The sequence below is a fragment of the Malaya genurostris genome, chromosome 2 (genome assembly GCF_030247185.1).
Source record: "Malaya genurostris strain Urasoe2022 chromosome 2, Malgen_1.1, whole genome shotgun sequence".
In the NCBI taxonomy this organism is placed as follows: Eukaryota; Metazoa; Arthropoda; class Insecta; order Diptera; family Culicidae; genus Malaya; species Malaya genurostris.
Genome location: NC_080571.1, coordinates 4,288,330 through 4,305,185, shown reverse-complemented (window position 1 = coordinate 4,305,185; position 16,856 = coordinate 4,288,330). Strand labels below are relative to the sequence as shown.

Sequence of the window (16,856 nt, the reverse complement as noted above, 5' to 3'; positions counted from 1 at the left end):
ATTTGACATATACAATTAGAGTGCAACATTCGAAACTCATTTCACTGTTCCACGTAAAAACATTTTTACGCACAATCGCTTCAAATGATATATATTTATATATCGTAACACATGCGAAAAACTTCAAAACAATTTGCAAGCAATTTCAACAAGACTGTCCTTTTTAGCTTTCTAATGGATTGTTTTGCTTTGACACTTCTCATGCGTTTTTGGCTAATAAACTTGTTAATAAAACCAATTTCTTTTTGTTTTCTTTGTGCTGCCCTTCAGTAATGGTGGTGATAGATAAATAGAAACAAATTTTCTGATTTTAATAACAAAATTAGTTGTCAATAAGAATTTCGTGTTGGATTGAAATATTGCTGGTTTGTGTCCAGGATATTCGCCAACTAAACTCATTCTCTAAAAATAAGAGATTTTTTCAGCAAAGTAAATTCTCAATTTTAACTAATTTCATAGTTATTTTGGAAGTTTTGTTTGTTAAAATCAACTAATTCAAAAACAGTAATACGAATTAGGCGCAGAGCTAGTTTCAGTCGTTCCGTGGCTTTTATCAATATTGGGGGTAGGAGGTGCAGTGTTTCACCTTTAGAGTCTGTTCCTCTAATTTATTTTGTTTCTGACGCAATTATAGCAGCCCCACTTCTACGTATTGAGGGGCCGAAGGCAATATTTTTCTGAATGCCCCTAGCAAACCTTTTCTTTGCTCGCTGAGACCCGTCCAGTGCCCCTAAGACCGTGGACCCGGGGACACATGCCCCCACTGCCCCTCTGTAAAAGCGGCCCTTATTTATAGCCAGTCCGATACGTCTAGCTTCAGCTTTAAGTGCGATGTATGTTTCCATCATCTTCTCATCAGGTTACGTGTCACATTAAGCTCAGGAAGTTTTATTTAAATTTGTAAGGATACTGCCAACTACGCGAAAACGTTTTGACACGAAATGTGTCGAAAATAAAACATAGTATAAACCATTTAATGACCAGAAGTGATGAAAAAACATATGAACTGATTGACGCAGCTATTGTTTTCCGGAGAAAATGCAACTTCATTCAACATACGTCGAAAACGTTTATGAGCTAGTAAATTTTGACTGTAATACATTTTCCCGGACCATGTTATGCAATGCTCGTTCATGATGACCCCCTGAATTACAACCCACTTTGGGGGCCTGTAATTTCATTTCACAAACACGAACAAACTGATGCACAGCAATTTTCCCCTAACGATGCTATTTTGCAGGTCGTGATTTGCAGACAATGCGCCGACAAAATGAGAATTGATTACAGTCTCTGAATAAAAGCAGCCGACGTCGGGAATCCGTCACAATAAACACGATTGATAATCAGGACGAACCGAACCGCCTACCAAAGGATGCTGCTATGAGGCAACCAACGCTGCGGATTTTATTGGCACTGATTTCGTTGCACCATGTAACTGGATCAATACAAGGTACCGAGTTCTATCGAGTTGGCACATTTCAATTCAATTTTAAGCTTCGGCTTCGCTATCACCGTGAACAAATGCAAATAACACTAAGCCGAAATGTTTTCTTTCCTCCTTCCAAACTACACCAAACCAGCAGGAGGCAAAATCGGTCCGAATGACAACACGTTCAAGACATTACCACGGCTCTTTTGGCAAGAAATATCCTCTCCCTACACCGATCTGCCCGATGACGACCTTGAGGAGGAGTCAGAGGAAAGCACCACCCATCATGACCCATATCCGTTCTTCGACGATGCGAACATGACGGCCAATGTCACCACCCAACTGGGCAACGATGTGTATTTGCACTGCCGGGTGAACGACTTACGAGAACGAACCGTACGTATTCTGGCCGGTCCGATTGTGGCGTAGCAGCCTAATTTATTAATGTATTCTATTCTAAATTAACACTGCAACAACAACAACAACAACCACAACAGGTATCCTGGGTACGACGGAAAGGCGACGAAATTCATCTAATCACGGTCGGTCGTCATACGTACAGTAGCGATTCCCGGTACTCGTTACAGTACCAACCACCCAACAATTGGCAGCTGCTGATTCAGTACGCAAATGAACGAGACGAGGGACATTATGAGTGTCAGATTTCATCGTATCCTCCCTTGGTATACCTTGTTTATCTAATCGTCGTCGGTAAGTATTAAGCATCACACAACCCTTGCCTTTAATCGCTTATCGTTCCGTTCATCGTTTCCTTAAACCTCACGTGCTCACTTATCCGGTAATTAAATGAAGACTGTCTTTCTTCTTCTTCTTATTCTTCTACTCCAGTACCGAAAGTGGAAATTGTTGATGAGAGAGGTGTTGCAACAGTGGATAAATTTTACAAAGCTGGAAGCACTATCGAGCTCAAGTGTATCATTAGCAAGGTCCCACAGCCGACCAGTTACGTGACGTGGAAGCACGGCCTAAGGATGCTAAATTATGACACCAGCAGGGGCGGAATCAGGTAATTAATTTATCTACGAGTTCTTTAAATCAACTTCAAACCATGATTCGACCGACGACAACGTTCCGGCCTACTGTGATGTGACTGGTAGCAGAACCGGCATATCCGGGCGTGCCACGTCACATACACAAGCACTTACTTTGGCCTACTTACACTCACACGTTCGTTTCTGATGGCGGCGGAGAAAACTTTATAATTAAATACTTCTATCAAAGCAGGCGCCGAGAGTTGCTACGTGGCTCGTACTAAGACCGAATAAGCCTAATTTGTATGTAATTTTTGTTGTACAATATTTGCTGTAGGAATGTTTGCGTAAAACATTTGTGGTTTTGGGAAATGTTTTAGTTTGGGCGAACCATCCCCGTTCAACTTTCTGCTGATTGAGTTTCTGTTTCCGACCTATTCGTAAGCAATCAAAATTAATTTAAGTGACCTTTCCTAATAGGATATCCTTCCAAATTACCTGTCTAATCTCCTACGAGAGCTAATTCAATTCATTAGAATCCGAGCCCGGTATGCTCGTAAGGTGGAAACGTTTGTCCATATGAACAAGTAGTTTGTGAACGTTATTAAAATTCACTTTTGCTGAATTGGTACGATTATAGTTAAAACATAATTAAAATAGTCTCGTTACCCTATTCAAGGATCGAAAAATAGTCACATGGAATCCTTATGACTAGATCCAGCGAGAAAAAATAATATAGCTTTTATCTCGGATACGCCACAAGGGAAAATTGAAATCCGTAATATGACTTCATCGTGGATCTACACATCAATGATTAAAGTCGCGTATGCTTGAAGAGGAATCGACGTGTATTCAAATTTTCATTTAATCAGTCCAAAAGCAAGTAAATGTTGTCAATCAATTACATGAACAATTCCAGAAATTGAAAAGAAGCTAAGCTCCTGTAACATTCAAAACTTTCACCGAACGTTATTTGTCTTGATTTGCATTTGTTTTATAACCGACGAAATTACACCATTATCCCAAATGTATGCAATTATAGCTTTGTACATACTTGCGATTTCGATAATTAAGCCTCTCTTCGCCAAGCTTGTGTTCAAGTTTTTTATGCAAGCAGTTTTTTTAGCGTTAAGTTTCTCTGCCATTCTGCGATTTCGGTTGAAGCGATAAACTATTTCTCATTATCAATCGAGATCATCTAATATAAATTAGAAATTAATCTTAAGCATTCAAAATTTATCCAGGGGTAGTTGTCAATTTCTTATGGGGAAACGACATAACATGGAATTCCGAGCTTGCATGACACAAGATCAGAGCATACCAATTAAGGGCTGAGGCCAGTGTGTTTTAGGGCGTTTTAAAGGGCTATTTTCACGCTTCAAATCTGATTTTCTCAGAAACGGTGACGAATATCAAAATACCCAACTGACAATCTCGTAGAAGATTAGTTTAGAGTATTCTGTGAAAATTTCAGTATGATTGTTTGACTTTAGCGGTCGAGAAAGTCTTTTTTCTGAAGGAAGAATTGCATAGCTGAGAACGCCGTCTTTCAAATTGTTCACTGAATATCTCGCCTTCAAAAGCATGGATCAAAAATCTATCCTGACAATGTCTAGATAATTTCATCTAGATGCGATCAGTGCATAAAAACATATATGTTGTCGCGATAAAAGTGAAGGGAAAGTTATTTTTGTAAAGGTAAGTCGATTTCTATGGTGGCGCCATTTTAGTTCCCTGGTAAAGTAACGAAACATAAGAGAGGAATAAAATCGGCTCAGCAAGGCTGCCAAACAAGCGGTAGCTTTCTTGGATTTTATGTGATGTAATCAAACTTGTAACCGAAAATATCCAAACTTTCTTGGCCACCTGGCCACATCGTGAGTCTTTTTACACATTTACGAGAGAGCATGGAGAGAAATGTAATACGCACAGCGAGCTTTTAAAGCTTCAAATCGTTTTATGGCGTTTCTCTCTTGCTGTCTAGCAGCAACCTACCTCTAGCTTGCTACGAGAAGGACTGAAACGTTAGCTTTAATTTCACTTCTATTTATAGATTCGCGTGCTTCCAGCAGCTTCGCTTTTGCATCGATTGACCAATCAGAGCGATGCTCTCTCTTTGATACATCGCTTACTCCTTCAAAACCGTCGTCTATGGCAGGGAAATCCGGTATGCCAAAGATTTTTAGCAGCCAAATAAGACACTGCTCTCTACTAATCAAAATTTCAATCATGTATAATTGAAAATACGTGGCTTGATACATTCAAATCGAAACGTAGAAATATTTCCTATCAAATGATGAAATAATAATCATAATTGATACAAAATAGACTGAGCTGTAAGTGTTTAAAACCTGACCACATTTCTACGTGTAGTTTTTCTTGAGTTTCTGATTTGCACCCCTATATAGAAAATAAAGATGTGTTCCACATCAAAATCAACGTGTTTTGTCGGTTACGTTACTTATACCATCATATCTCCGGAAGAAAAAGTCACAGCCGTTTGATCTTTGAACTTGATCAATGGCCCGACAGATTGTTTCAAACGAGCATAAGTTTGTTCAAATCGGTTCACTCATCTCTGAGAAAATTGAGCAGTAACAATATCTTCGAAAAGTTCACACACATACACACACACATTTGCCGATCTCGTCGAACTGAGTCGAATGGTATATAACACTATGGGTCTCCGAGGCTCCGTTCGAAAGTCGATTTTTCCAGCAATTCTAATACCTTTCTATAGAGAAAGGCAAAACCCTTCTTAGTCCTTTAGCTATTTACGATCAAATTTTCAGTAGAATGAGAATCGTAAAAAACGAGAAAAAAATTTTTAAACTTTTGGTCCTGGTTTAGATTTCAGCTCTGGAACTCAGGTTCAAAATCCAGCTCCAGAATTCGGGTTTTAGAATCTAGGTTCCAGATTTCATTCCCAGAACCTAGGTACAGATTCAAGATGCAGAATTCAGGTTTATAATCCACGTCCGAAATTCATTTCCAGAATCCTAGTACTGGGCGAAAATCTAGAATTCATGTCCAAAATTTAGTTCTATTATTCAGATCCAGAACTCAGGTCCCGAATGCTGGTCCAGAGCCCAGGTTAAAAATCCAAGTCCAGAAATCAGATGCAGAATCCAGGTTCTGAACCAAAGTTCAGTAGTCAAGTCCAGAACTCCGGTTTCTAGAACCAGAATTCAAGTTCAAAATCCAGTTCCTAATTCAGAATCCAGGTCCAAATTTTTTTTACAAAATCCAATTCCAGAACAGATTTAGAATTCATGTCCAGAGTTCAGATATAGAATCCAGTTGTAGAATTCTTTTCTAGAATCCAGGTTCCGAAACCAGATCCAGATTCATTGTTAAGATCTATAATTCAAGTTCAGAATTCAGAATTCTGGTCCAAAACGATTTCCAGAATCCAAGTCTACACACTTAAAACCAATTTTCGAGCTCGGCAACACGACATTTTACTGATTCTTCAGTAATTCACATGTTCTTTTTCGAAATTCGTTAAAGTAATATGCTGATGTCTCGGTAAAGCGCATTCTTTTGCCGAAGTTTGGCATAATACTATGCTGAGCTTGTCAGTAAACAACGAATATGTCGAAATCAGCAAATCCATTTGCCGATGTTGCGAACAGTGAGTTAGATTTTACTGAAACTCGGTGAAACACTTGTCATCTAATGTCTCTTTTCGATTTTGCAAAGCACCACGTCGCCGTTGCTTGTGGAGCTAGAAAAAAAAATTGGAGTGAGGAAAATGATTTGTATATTTTGTGCAAAGATAAGTGAAATAATTAATCATCAGTAATTATACATTTTGCTGAGACGATGTGCTGTGCAAATCGTGGCATTTTTTTGCCGAGATTCAGTAACAAAATTTAAGTGTGCAGAGTCAAGATTCAGGATCCAGAATCAGAGTTCTACTCCGAAGTTTAGTTAAGAATATAGGGCCAGGAAGCAGGTCCAAAGGGTACGTGCAGAATTCAGACCCAAAATTCAGATCCAGAATGTTCAGAATTGAGATTCAGAATTCGAAAGCAGAGTCCAATTTCATAATTCATGTCCGAAATCCAATTCCATAATTCAGGTACAAAATACATTTGCAGAATCCAAGTACTGGTGCAGAATCTAAGATTTGTGTCCAAAATTCAGTTCCTGAGTTCATGTCCAGCATCCAGTTCTATAATACCTTTCCAGAACTCAGGTCTAAATTACAGGTCCAGGAATCAGATGCAGAATCCAGGTCCTGAATTAAAGTTCTGAACCCAGGTCCACAATTCATTCCCAGTCGCAAGAACCAGAACCCAAGTCTAAAATTCAGTTCCTAACCCAGAATTTATTTACAGAATCCTACTCCAGAATGCAGAACTAAAATTCATGTCCAGAATACAGTCCTAGAATTCTGGTCCAGAACCCAGACTCCCAATTCAGGTCCATAACTCAAGTCCAGAAATCAGAGGCAGAATCCAGGTCCTAGATAAAAACTCAGAACTAAGGTCCAGAATTCATCCCCAGAACCAGAATACAAATTTATAATTCAGATACAGAATCAAATTCTATAATTCTAGTGTAGAATCTAAAATTCAGGTCCAAAATTCATTTCCAGAATCAAGATTCAGAATTTAGGTCCAGAATTCTGTTTCCAAGTGCAGTTTGGAATTCAGGTCCAGCATCCAAGCCCAAAATCCAAGTCCAAAATCCAGAAGAAAGTCGAGAGTTCACAATTAGGGCTTGGGTTCATAATTCATTTCCAGATTTTTTTTTTTTTTGCCGAATGTCTTAGAACTGAAAAAATGTCGATATCTGGTGTTACCTCGACGTTTGAAGCAAATTTACTATCTCGGAGATCTCAAAATTCACAGCGCTCAGCATTTCGAATGGAAAAAATCAGCAGGACTCCTACAAAATTTAGATCTTTGGTAGATCCAAGTTCACAACCACACAGTGGCGTATACAGAAGAAGGGATGGGGAGGGGGGCGAAGGGAGCACTCGCCCCGGGCGCAACGGTTTTAGGGGGGCGGCAAACCAATCCACACTGTAACTCATGAACTAATTGAGATAGGCCAACAAACTAAAGCGTTTCTTATGTAAAAATATCCAAGGAATTCAATGGAATGGTTTACAATGGCCGCACGACCCGCAATCCCGCTCGTTTTACCCCAAATGTACAGCAGTTTTGGGTTTCTCATAACATTCGTTCTGTAACTTGAAAAGATGTCGAGTGCGGTATTCTGGAATAGCCTACTTTCATGTAAAAAAGTCTGGAAAATCTATTATAGAAGAACCCACACTTGCCGTAAAATAGTCACCAGAACGTTTCGTGCGGCCAGTGTAGGTTCTTCCATTCGATTCTACAGACTTTTTTACATAAGATAAGCTAGATTTAGTAAACTTCCAATAAGTTTCATAGTCATCAAAACGCTTCGTGCGGCCACTATAAGTTCTGGCATTCGATTCTACAGACTTTTTTTACATAAGGTAAGCTAGATTTAGTAAACTTCCAATAAGTTTCACCATGATTTAAGACCGATTTACAATAAAATACCATAAAATGGAGGAAATGGGGTAAAATAGTCATCAAAACTTTTCGTGCTGCCAGTGAAGAACCTCCATTCGATTCTCCAGACTTTTTACATAATATAAGATAGTTTTCGTAAGCTTTCAACGTGGTTCGCTTAAGAATTAAAGGTGATTTAGATGAAAATTTCACATATTGGAGGAATATGCATTGTAGATAGTTCCAAGATCAAATGGCTGTGACTTTTGGTTCCGGAGATATGATTGTATAAGTGACGTTACCGAAAAAAAAACGGTGATTTTTACCGTTATATATATATATATATATATATATATATATATATATATATATATATATATATATATATATATATATATATATATATATATATATATATATATATATAATTTCGTAAAGCGCTAGTGCTCAAAAGTTTAAGCACCTCGAAAATGTCTTCATGCAAAATTTGAGCTAAATCGGACATGGGTAAGGGGTGCTGCCCGGCGGTTAAGGTTTGAAAATTTTCGATCTTGAAAAAGCACCATAGGGGGGAGTACATAATATTTCCAAAATCGAAAATTTTTTTTAATGCCAAAAGTCTCCAAGTATGGACGCACTTTGATTTCGCTGTAAATAATTCACAAGATAGATATTCAAAATTTATTCGATATACTGATAATATTACACTGAAATGAAAATCTTATTTATATTCACCAGATTTGTCATATGAATCATATGTTGAATAAAATTTATAGAAGTTATATGGAAATGTATAAACTTTATTTGAAGTGTACGTTAAATCTAAAAAGACGTTACCGTAATGAAGGTTATAAGAATATCCCATATAATTTATATTAAAATACGATGAAACCTCACGCTTTACATAATTTATACTCATTGGATGTGTCATATGAATCGTACGCAAATGATATTTCATAGAAGACATAACTTATGGCATTTAATGGTACTCTACATAAAATCTAAATGATGTTCAATAAATCTTATATCTTCATAATCTTTATGATATTGATAAGTATACCATATACAAGTTATGCGAAAAGTCGATAAAACTTAAGCCAATGTAATGTTAATATTCATTATATTTTTCTATATAATCGCATGCTGATTATATTTAATAAAAGTTATGTGAAAACTTATAACCTTTATTGGAAGTGTACATAAAATCTGCAACAAGGAAGACAAAGAGGCACTGTTTTCTTAAGCTTAGACATATAATGGAGTTTGTTTTTACGAAAGAATAATCGTGAATCATGCGGCTTGAAACTGAAGAAAGAGTTGTGTTCTCGATATTCATCGAATGCTCCACACAGGTTTTTGGGAAGTTCTCAATGTTATTTTAAATCATTGACAAGATAGCTCATTCAACTTCGTTCAAGGATACGACCCAACGGACCATGAAATAAATTTCCGGTACGTTTCATTACTCTGTCTAGTAAGAGGATTTAAATTTTTTATTTTTAGTTCCGGGATCCCACTTCTCCTCCGCAAATATTAGGAGGTGCTTCTCTACGGAACTGACCACTAGTACAGCTTAAATCCTCGAAAAAAGTATCCTCGAAACAAGTAAGTTTGCGACTATCTGCTATTCGTAGTGCATCTGAATCGTTTGGTTACAGGAAATATCCGATGAAGTGTAGTTGAAATATTAAAATAAATTTATATTATAAAACGCTTTATATACGAAAAATATATCAATAAGTTTTTAATAAGACAATTATTGTTATTGTAGTTTTTGATTCTCCTAAACACCATAATCCCAGTATTATTAATATGAATCATATACACATCACTTGTTCAATCAAATGGCAATCATTTGAACTATTTATAAATGCTATATAGAACTGGGATGACCTTCATCAACGTCATATACAAATTTTATAAAACTAGTCATATGGTATAGATGAACCTATCAATATAAAATCGAAGTGAAAACATTATGCGCTTCATTAATTGTTCCAATGTGTGTTGTGTGGATATCTAGTAATGGTTATAAGGCGCTCCTATAATTTTGACTCAGACTAGAAATTTCATTCGTTATATAAAAATCTTGTAGAAATAACATTAGGAAGAGTATTATGTTTCATAAGATTATCTTATATATTTGTCATGATGTTGAATAGACCAAGTAGCTATCATTGGAAATGCTAATAGTGCAAAATCATTAGAATATCATATAATATGAAAAAGGAAATTTAGCTCAGTGTAGACTACAACAACAGAATATTATTTGCTACTTAGCCATTGTAGACTAGCTGGCGCACCTTCTTGCGAACGTTCCTTATTAAATTCCGTACAGACTCCTTGGCGACAAGTTTTGACACTTTTTTCTAATCTTTTTCGAACTGTTGAATGGTTTCGGCTGCCGAGACATGTTTCCTAAGATGTGCCTTCGATAATTCCCAAAATTCCTCAAATGGTCGAAGTTGTGGGCAATTTGGTGGATTCATGTCTTTTGGGACGAAAGTGACATTTTTGGTAGTATACCATTCTACCGTTGATTTCGAGTAGTGGCAAGAAGCAAGATCTGGCCAAAAGACAACAGGATCCTTGTGGCTTCGAATCATGGGTAGAAGTTCTTTTTGTAAACATTCCTTGATGTATATTTCGCTGTTCATTGAAGTAGTGGTGATGAAGGGTTTCGAAATCTTACCGCAGCTACAAATTGCTTGCCAGACCATAGCTTCCTTACCAAATTTTTCGACTTCAATCGATGGTCTCGGACTTGTCCTTCTCGCACCGAATAATATTGTGGTCCCGGCATGGATTTGTAATCGAGTTTTACGTAGGTTTCGTCGTCCATGATTATACAGTTCAAATTTCCAGCAAGAATCGTATTGCACAGCTTTCGAACCCTCGGCCTGATCGATGCTTCTTGTTTCGGACTACGTTTTGGTTGTTTTTGATTCTTATAGGTTCGAAGATTCAAACGTTCTTTAGCACGAAGAACATTTGACTTCGAAGTGCCCACTTTTTTTGGCCACATCCCGAACTGAAACCTCCTTCTTTTTCTCAAACGCCTTCAGTATACGTTTATCCAACTGAGGGTTAGCAAGACCTTTTTTTCGACCCATTTTCGGTTTATCCTCAAAGGTGTTACCCTCACCGAACTTCCTGATTGCATTTCGCACGGCTTTTTCACTTACTCCTTCCATTTTTGCTATCTTTCTCAGTGACAGTCCGCGTTCTGTGCACCATTTGTACACAATTTTTCGACGTTGTTCTGCTGAAAGTCAACGAATTTCGAAACAAACTAATGAAAACAAATAAACAACTGCACAAGTGGTTAGAGAGTGTAAACAACAGGACGCAGCCATAAAAATTGACAGATTCTGAACCATTGCGAAATGGCAGCGGTTTTTGGTTGCGTCCATACTTTCTGGGACAGTCTTTATTAGGAAACGCTCTTTCGAAAATTTACATTTATATTTGATTAACCTTTTCAATTATATTTAGGGGTTTATGTTGGTTTGTGCGAAAAGCACATATCTTGTTTCTATTTCTTCGCGTTTCGCCTTCAGCTCGTCAGTGCTTAAAGCAGTTCAAACTGAACTGCCATCTCGTGCCTAACAGTTCAACTTAAACAGCTTAGCAGACGCAAAGTTTGCACTACTTATGCAACCCTCGTTTACGCCTGAGACGTCAGAAATAATATAGCACTTGTGCAATATTATTTGAAGGTTTGCATAAGTAGTGCATTTCCCGAAAAAAACCTCATGAAATTAATGTTTCATAAAATAATCGTTTTCCCATGTTTTGGCGCCCGAGGCGGTCGCCTCTCTCCCCTCACCCTCACTACGGTACTGGATTTGGCGTAGAATTGCTCACTAGAGCCAAAATCAGTGATGGTTTGTAATTTTGAACACTCAACGTTTAAGAAAATGTAATGATGGTTCAAAATCTTAAATACTTATTCGGATATAGAACAAATTAGAACCAAAAACGAATAATAAAAACCTGTTTCAATCCATCTAATGTATATGACCTTGAGTGTATGACTTCTATCTCCGGTAGTTAATCGAAAACCGGGAACCAGAAGAGCCGGAATCGGTTTGTTTGGACTGATAATGACTATCGATTGGAGTAGTTTTGCGGCCAGTTTAAAATTTCTTCTAAGTGTGTGCCATTTTAAAGATTACAACCACTATTTCAGTGCTTCCGGAACCGGAAATCGATAACCGGTATAGTTGAAATCGGTTCTTCAGGCCATTAACTACTAAGACCTATCGATTGGAATTGATTCGAGGCCGGATTTGATTTTTTTCCATGTTTTGCAACGCCAAATGAAATTTTTAACACTCTGAACCCTGTAATTCCGGAACCGGAATACAAATTCGGATGAAACATAGGAATTTTCTATTGGGCTCTAATAACTTTCACTTGAATTGAAGTTTGTAGCAATCGGTTCAGTCATCTATGAGGAAAATTAGTGCACAACATTTACACAGATATGATTGCTAAACCTTTCTATATGAGAAAGGAAAAAAGAAGTGGGTGGATGAAAACAGCAGTTCCAATCCGGAACGTAAAAATCTTTATAGTCACAATATAGAAAAAGAAAAAGAATTTAAATGGAAAAACTGAAAACGAAACACGAAAAGCATAAGACAAACTGTACTAGTTTAATCATTCTAGATCAATTTCGCAAAGAGTATAAATCTTTACCTAAATATTCGTCTTTTCAGTGTAAAAACCGATCTGCTCATTGGAGGTGCCATGAGCCGCTTGTACATAGCGAATGCCAATCGGTACGATTCCGGTAACTATACTTGTGCACTAGCAGACATCGCCCAGGCAACCGTGTCGGTTCATGTTCTCAACGGTAACTACGATGAACTACATTTTCATTCTCGATGTGTGTCGTCATAACAATACTTTTTTTTCTCTTCCAGGCGAAAATCCTGCTGCCATGCAGCATGGCGGATGCGTGAAATGGCGCCCCTTAACCAGCACAATGCTGCTAATTCTAGTATTGCTCACGTGTTGTGCCCGGTGACTGTAAATGCGTTTGTCTTGGAAGACGTTCGTTCGATTGATCGCTCATCCCTGTGCGATTGTGGTTGTAGTCCACCTACCAAAGACTAAATTGTGTACCGTCAAAACAAAGCTAAATAACTTTAAATATCTTTACACATACGTCCGCATCTATGGAGTAACTAATCGATATAATCGGCATTAAAACTCTTTCTCGTGCTAACGTGATATGAGTATAATATTATGTACTAGATTTTTGGTGTATCTTCCCTATGAGAACATATGACGTAAGCAAACAATCAAAGATGTGCTGTTGTTTTCACTTTACCTACGATGTACTTGAAACTCTTGCAATTTTTCAAAACAATTCACCGTTACTTTTACGTTTTACTTTAGTTTAGGAAAAGAACAAATAGTTGTGCACTAATTTTCGAACAAAATACACACACAATGTACATTCTGTACCATCCTCCGAGACTTTATAAGAAAATCATACATAATGGTACTTCTCCAAAATTTTAATCTCTATTCTATAACGATAATTACCATTCTCCAAATGATTGACAAAAGGTGACCATTCCAATCAAGTGGCTCCAGTATAGATAGAATATTTTTTGTATTGCAATTTTTCATGTTCATCCAAAACGACCCTGCTAAACTGTTTCAACTTTACGCGTAGCGAACAAGGGGGCTGCAACGCCCCTGTTTGTCAACCAATGCCGACCAAGCCACCGGCACACCCGAACCATGGAACTGTACACATTTGCCCAGAACGGATGGCAGAAACAACAAGCAAATGAATAGCAAAAAATGCCCCATATCATACTTTTCCGACCTTTTTCTAATCATTATAAATGCACCACATTGTCCGAATTGGAACAAGATGAAATTTATTTAATGTGTTTCAGGTAAGGATAACTGATAATGTCACAAAACTAACGGTTGTAATTTTCATAGAGTAGAATGTAATTCTACGGTGATTCGATAGTGAATATATGGAAGTGGAATCTTTATATACCAGACAAAATATAACAAACCAAACCATTGAAAAAAAAAACATGAAGGCGCTTAACGAAAGGAAAAATGAGTGAAATTAGTAGTGAGTAATTAAAACTTGACAACTGCAGAAGTGAATGGTTCTGAACCAAACAACTGAAAAAAAAGTATATATACATTCTATTTGTAAGTGTTTTTGCGCATATAATTCTGACTGTTGGCAGATAGAAGAATAGCCGTTTCTGTTTTAAGCCCAGGTTCATGAGTGAAATAAACCGCTTTTATATCAACGACTCGTTAATATTTACATGCATAGACAAACTTCGTAGTTAATTTAATGGCTAGCAATATGAGGAACCAACAAACCAATTTATACTTTCCAGATATTGTACTAAAACGTGGTAGCAAAAACCATTAGCATTAGCATTAGCATTAATTCCAACTAATGTGTTGCGTATGAATATAGAGAAATTTATGCTCATACAGAAAGTGTTGTGAACATTATTTCCGGATGTTTATTTTACGATTTCGTATAGATTCAGAAAAAATATGCATTTTTATAACCATACACATATAAACGAATATATAGTTCAACATAACTACAAGCCCATACTTATAGGAATAGAGAAGTGGATTTTTTTATTAATTTTATAATATTAATACTAATAACGAAACAAACTTATCAAACTGATATGTCAAATGATGGTTGTGGTCAAAGCTATATAATTAATAATAACCTAAATAATTCATATGATGCAAACTATTAGTATTAGACACAGTAAAGATATCGTAACAAAAATATATATGAATAAATAGACCGTAACAACAAAAAAAAACTAACTGCACCTTGTTTGAAATTATCATTATCACAGCCAGTATTGGTGATTGTCGAAAATTTGACAGAATCTGCTCGATATTTATCAATATTGTATACAACATCTTTAATCCGGTAGAAGATGCTACCAGAATTCGTGTCTCTCAAAGCATGCACCGCGAGAGAGAATTTTTGTACATTTCTTCGCTCCACTTCATACTCTGAGTATTTCACGGCCCTTAAAAAAATACAGTTTGATAATGATTGGTTCTGTGGGGAATTTACCAAGAGAGAATCGCAAGTTGACAATTATCGCAGAAAATCGAATCGATTATTCGACTTGATTATTCTCATACTAGGTTGCAATATTTCAAAACCCTTGTGTGAAGGATTCACATACATTTTCATAGACACAACTTATACAAAGGTTATATGCACATAGTTAGAATAAGCGGCAATAGTAAAATGATTCTATAGCAATGCCCATACAGGGCAGGGTGCCTTTTTTGATTACTTCAGAGAGAATCCCCACAGCAGCGAGCTAACCTTTGATTCTCAGACAGGTCATCGAGAGAAATTCGCTCTCGCACTGGTGTCCATTCTATGTTATATGAACCATGACGGTGTTTTTTATGCTGCGATGATATCCGTCTCTTTTTTATGGCACTGATTGAATCGTGTGAAGAGTTGATATAGTGAGCGTTCTTTAATACGATAAAAGCCATCCTTTATCACAGCATTCGCAGAAAGAATCCAACTATGTTTAGATGATCTTTTCTTAATGACAATATCAATGAAAAACAGCTTCGACGTTGCTTAGTATTGAGATTTGATACCATTCCAACTGAAACTGAAACATCTCAACAGCATGATAGCCGCCATTTGCCGGCCGATCCATCTCCATCGTTCACAGGAAAGGATATAGAAGGATAGAAAATGTTGATGCTTTGCCTACTATCCGGAAGGAAGACGACTCATTCTCTTCCATAGGTATCTCGGATTTGTAAGCTTGGGTAGGTATGAGGTCTAGGATTCACTCTAAGCTAGCGTTACAATTATGGTATAAAATGAGTGAATCAGAAATGAAAAGTTAGTTCCAACCATAAAATGCAAGAAAATGAAATAAAAATTAGAATAATCTCACCGACTTCACCATTCCTATTAAATCTGAAATCTATTACTAGTTATCTGTACTCACCAACTTGATACACAAAAGCAGAGTCGTAGTGAGTGTTACATGTGCCCATTCACCATAAACTTTGCTGTATATATGCGTAGTTTAAAAATTGTTCATAGGAGCGATAAGAGAAAATAATTATATAAATAACCGTCGTTTCAAATCCCGAGTTGCTACCAAATTCCGGAACGCACTCGACTGGCAACCCCGATCTCAACGCGTATTGGATCATCCGCCAAAATTGGTAGCAACGAGCCAACGGGAAGGGCTCAGCTAGGACCTAGAACGAGAACTCGCTCTCTTATCTCGTGGATGCCAACCAGGACAGATCGTGCTTTTCTGTCGAGCGATAAAACAAGTGCCGCGAAAAAGTTACCGGACCGCGTGGTGATTCATTATTCGATAAAAAGCATCGGGTTGGCCCAAATGGTCCGTGATGGCCAGATTATCGTATGTTAGTGGCCCCGGGTGAGATTCTCCGGGATATGCGCTATCGGCCGAAGAAATCACGTGCGAAAAAAAAGCCACCGAGATTACAGCAAAGGTCCCTTGGACCAAAATGAAGACCGAAGTTAAGAAAAGGGAGAACGGTCTAGTGAAACAGTGTTAATCATGCGGCGGGAATCGAATTCGCCCTCTCTCCCCCTCCCTCCGCGAATATCGCCCCTCTCCCCCTCCCTCCGCGTAGTGCTTGATCGCTCGTGAACCGGGTGAAAATTGTACCTGTTTGGTGATACGCAACTCTCGGGTACATCGTCTAAGGCCACTCGTCCGTCCTGGCCCAACACCCCAAAACCGATAAAGGACGAAAGTGAGTGCCCAGCCTCCGGTCGATGCAGAGTACACTCGGGCCGGCGTGAAACGGCGACCAACGTTTAGGAACAGAAGCAGATAGGTGCCCCTGAGGTTAAGTTCGAGGTAAGTCTCATACTTCATTTTA

General features: G+C 37.7%; 1 protein-coding gene across 4 annotated transcripts in view; it reads left to right on the top strand.

Annotated features, from left to right (window-relative positions):
• Positions 1 to 14,744, top strand: part of LOC131427987 (zwei Ig domain protein zig-8) — a 37,511-nt gene extending 22,767 nt beyond the window's left edge. For 3 of the 4 annotated variants that reach the window (XM_058591607.1, XM_058591605.1, XM_058591606.1), the window contains 6 exons: positions 1,241 to 1,450; positions 1,581 to 1,825; positions 1,927 to 2,140; positions 2,279 to 2,456; positions 12,641 to 12,777; positions 12,848 to 14,744. In XM_058591607.1, coding sequence (XP_058447590.1) covers positions 1,381 to 1,450; positions 1,581 to 1,825; positions 1,927 to 2,140; positions 2,279 to 2,456; positions 12,641 to 12,777; positions 12,848 to 12,951 — 948 coding nt within the window. In that variant the 5' untranslated portion in view covers positions 1,241 to 1,380 and the 3' untranslated portion in view covers positions 12,952 to 14,744. The remainder of the gene's footprint in view (positions 1 to 1,240; positions 1,451 to 1,580; positions 1,826 to 1,926; positions 2,141 to 2,278; positions 2,457 to 12,640; positions 12,778 to 12,847) is intronic. The other variant, XM_058591608.1, reaches the window with a different exon arrangement.
• Positions 14,745 to 16,856: the final 2,112 nt, after the last annotated feature.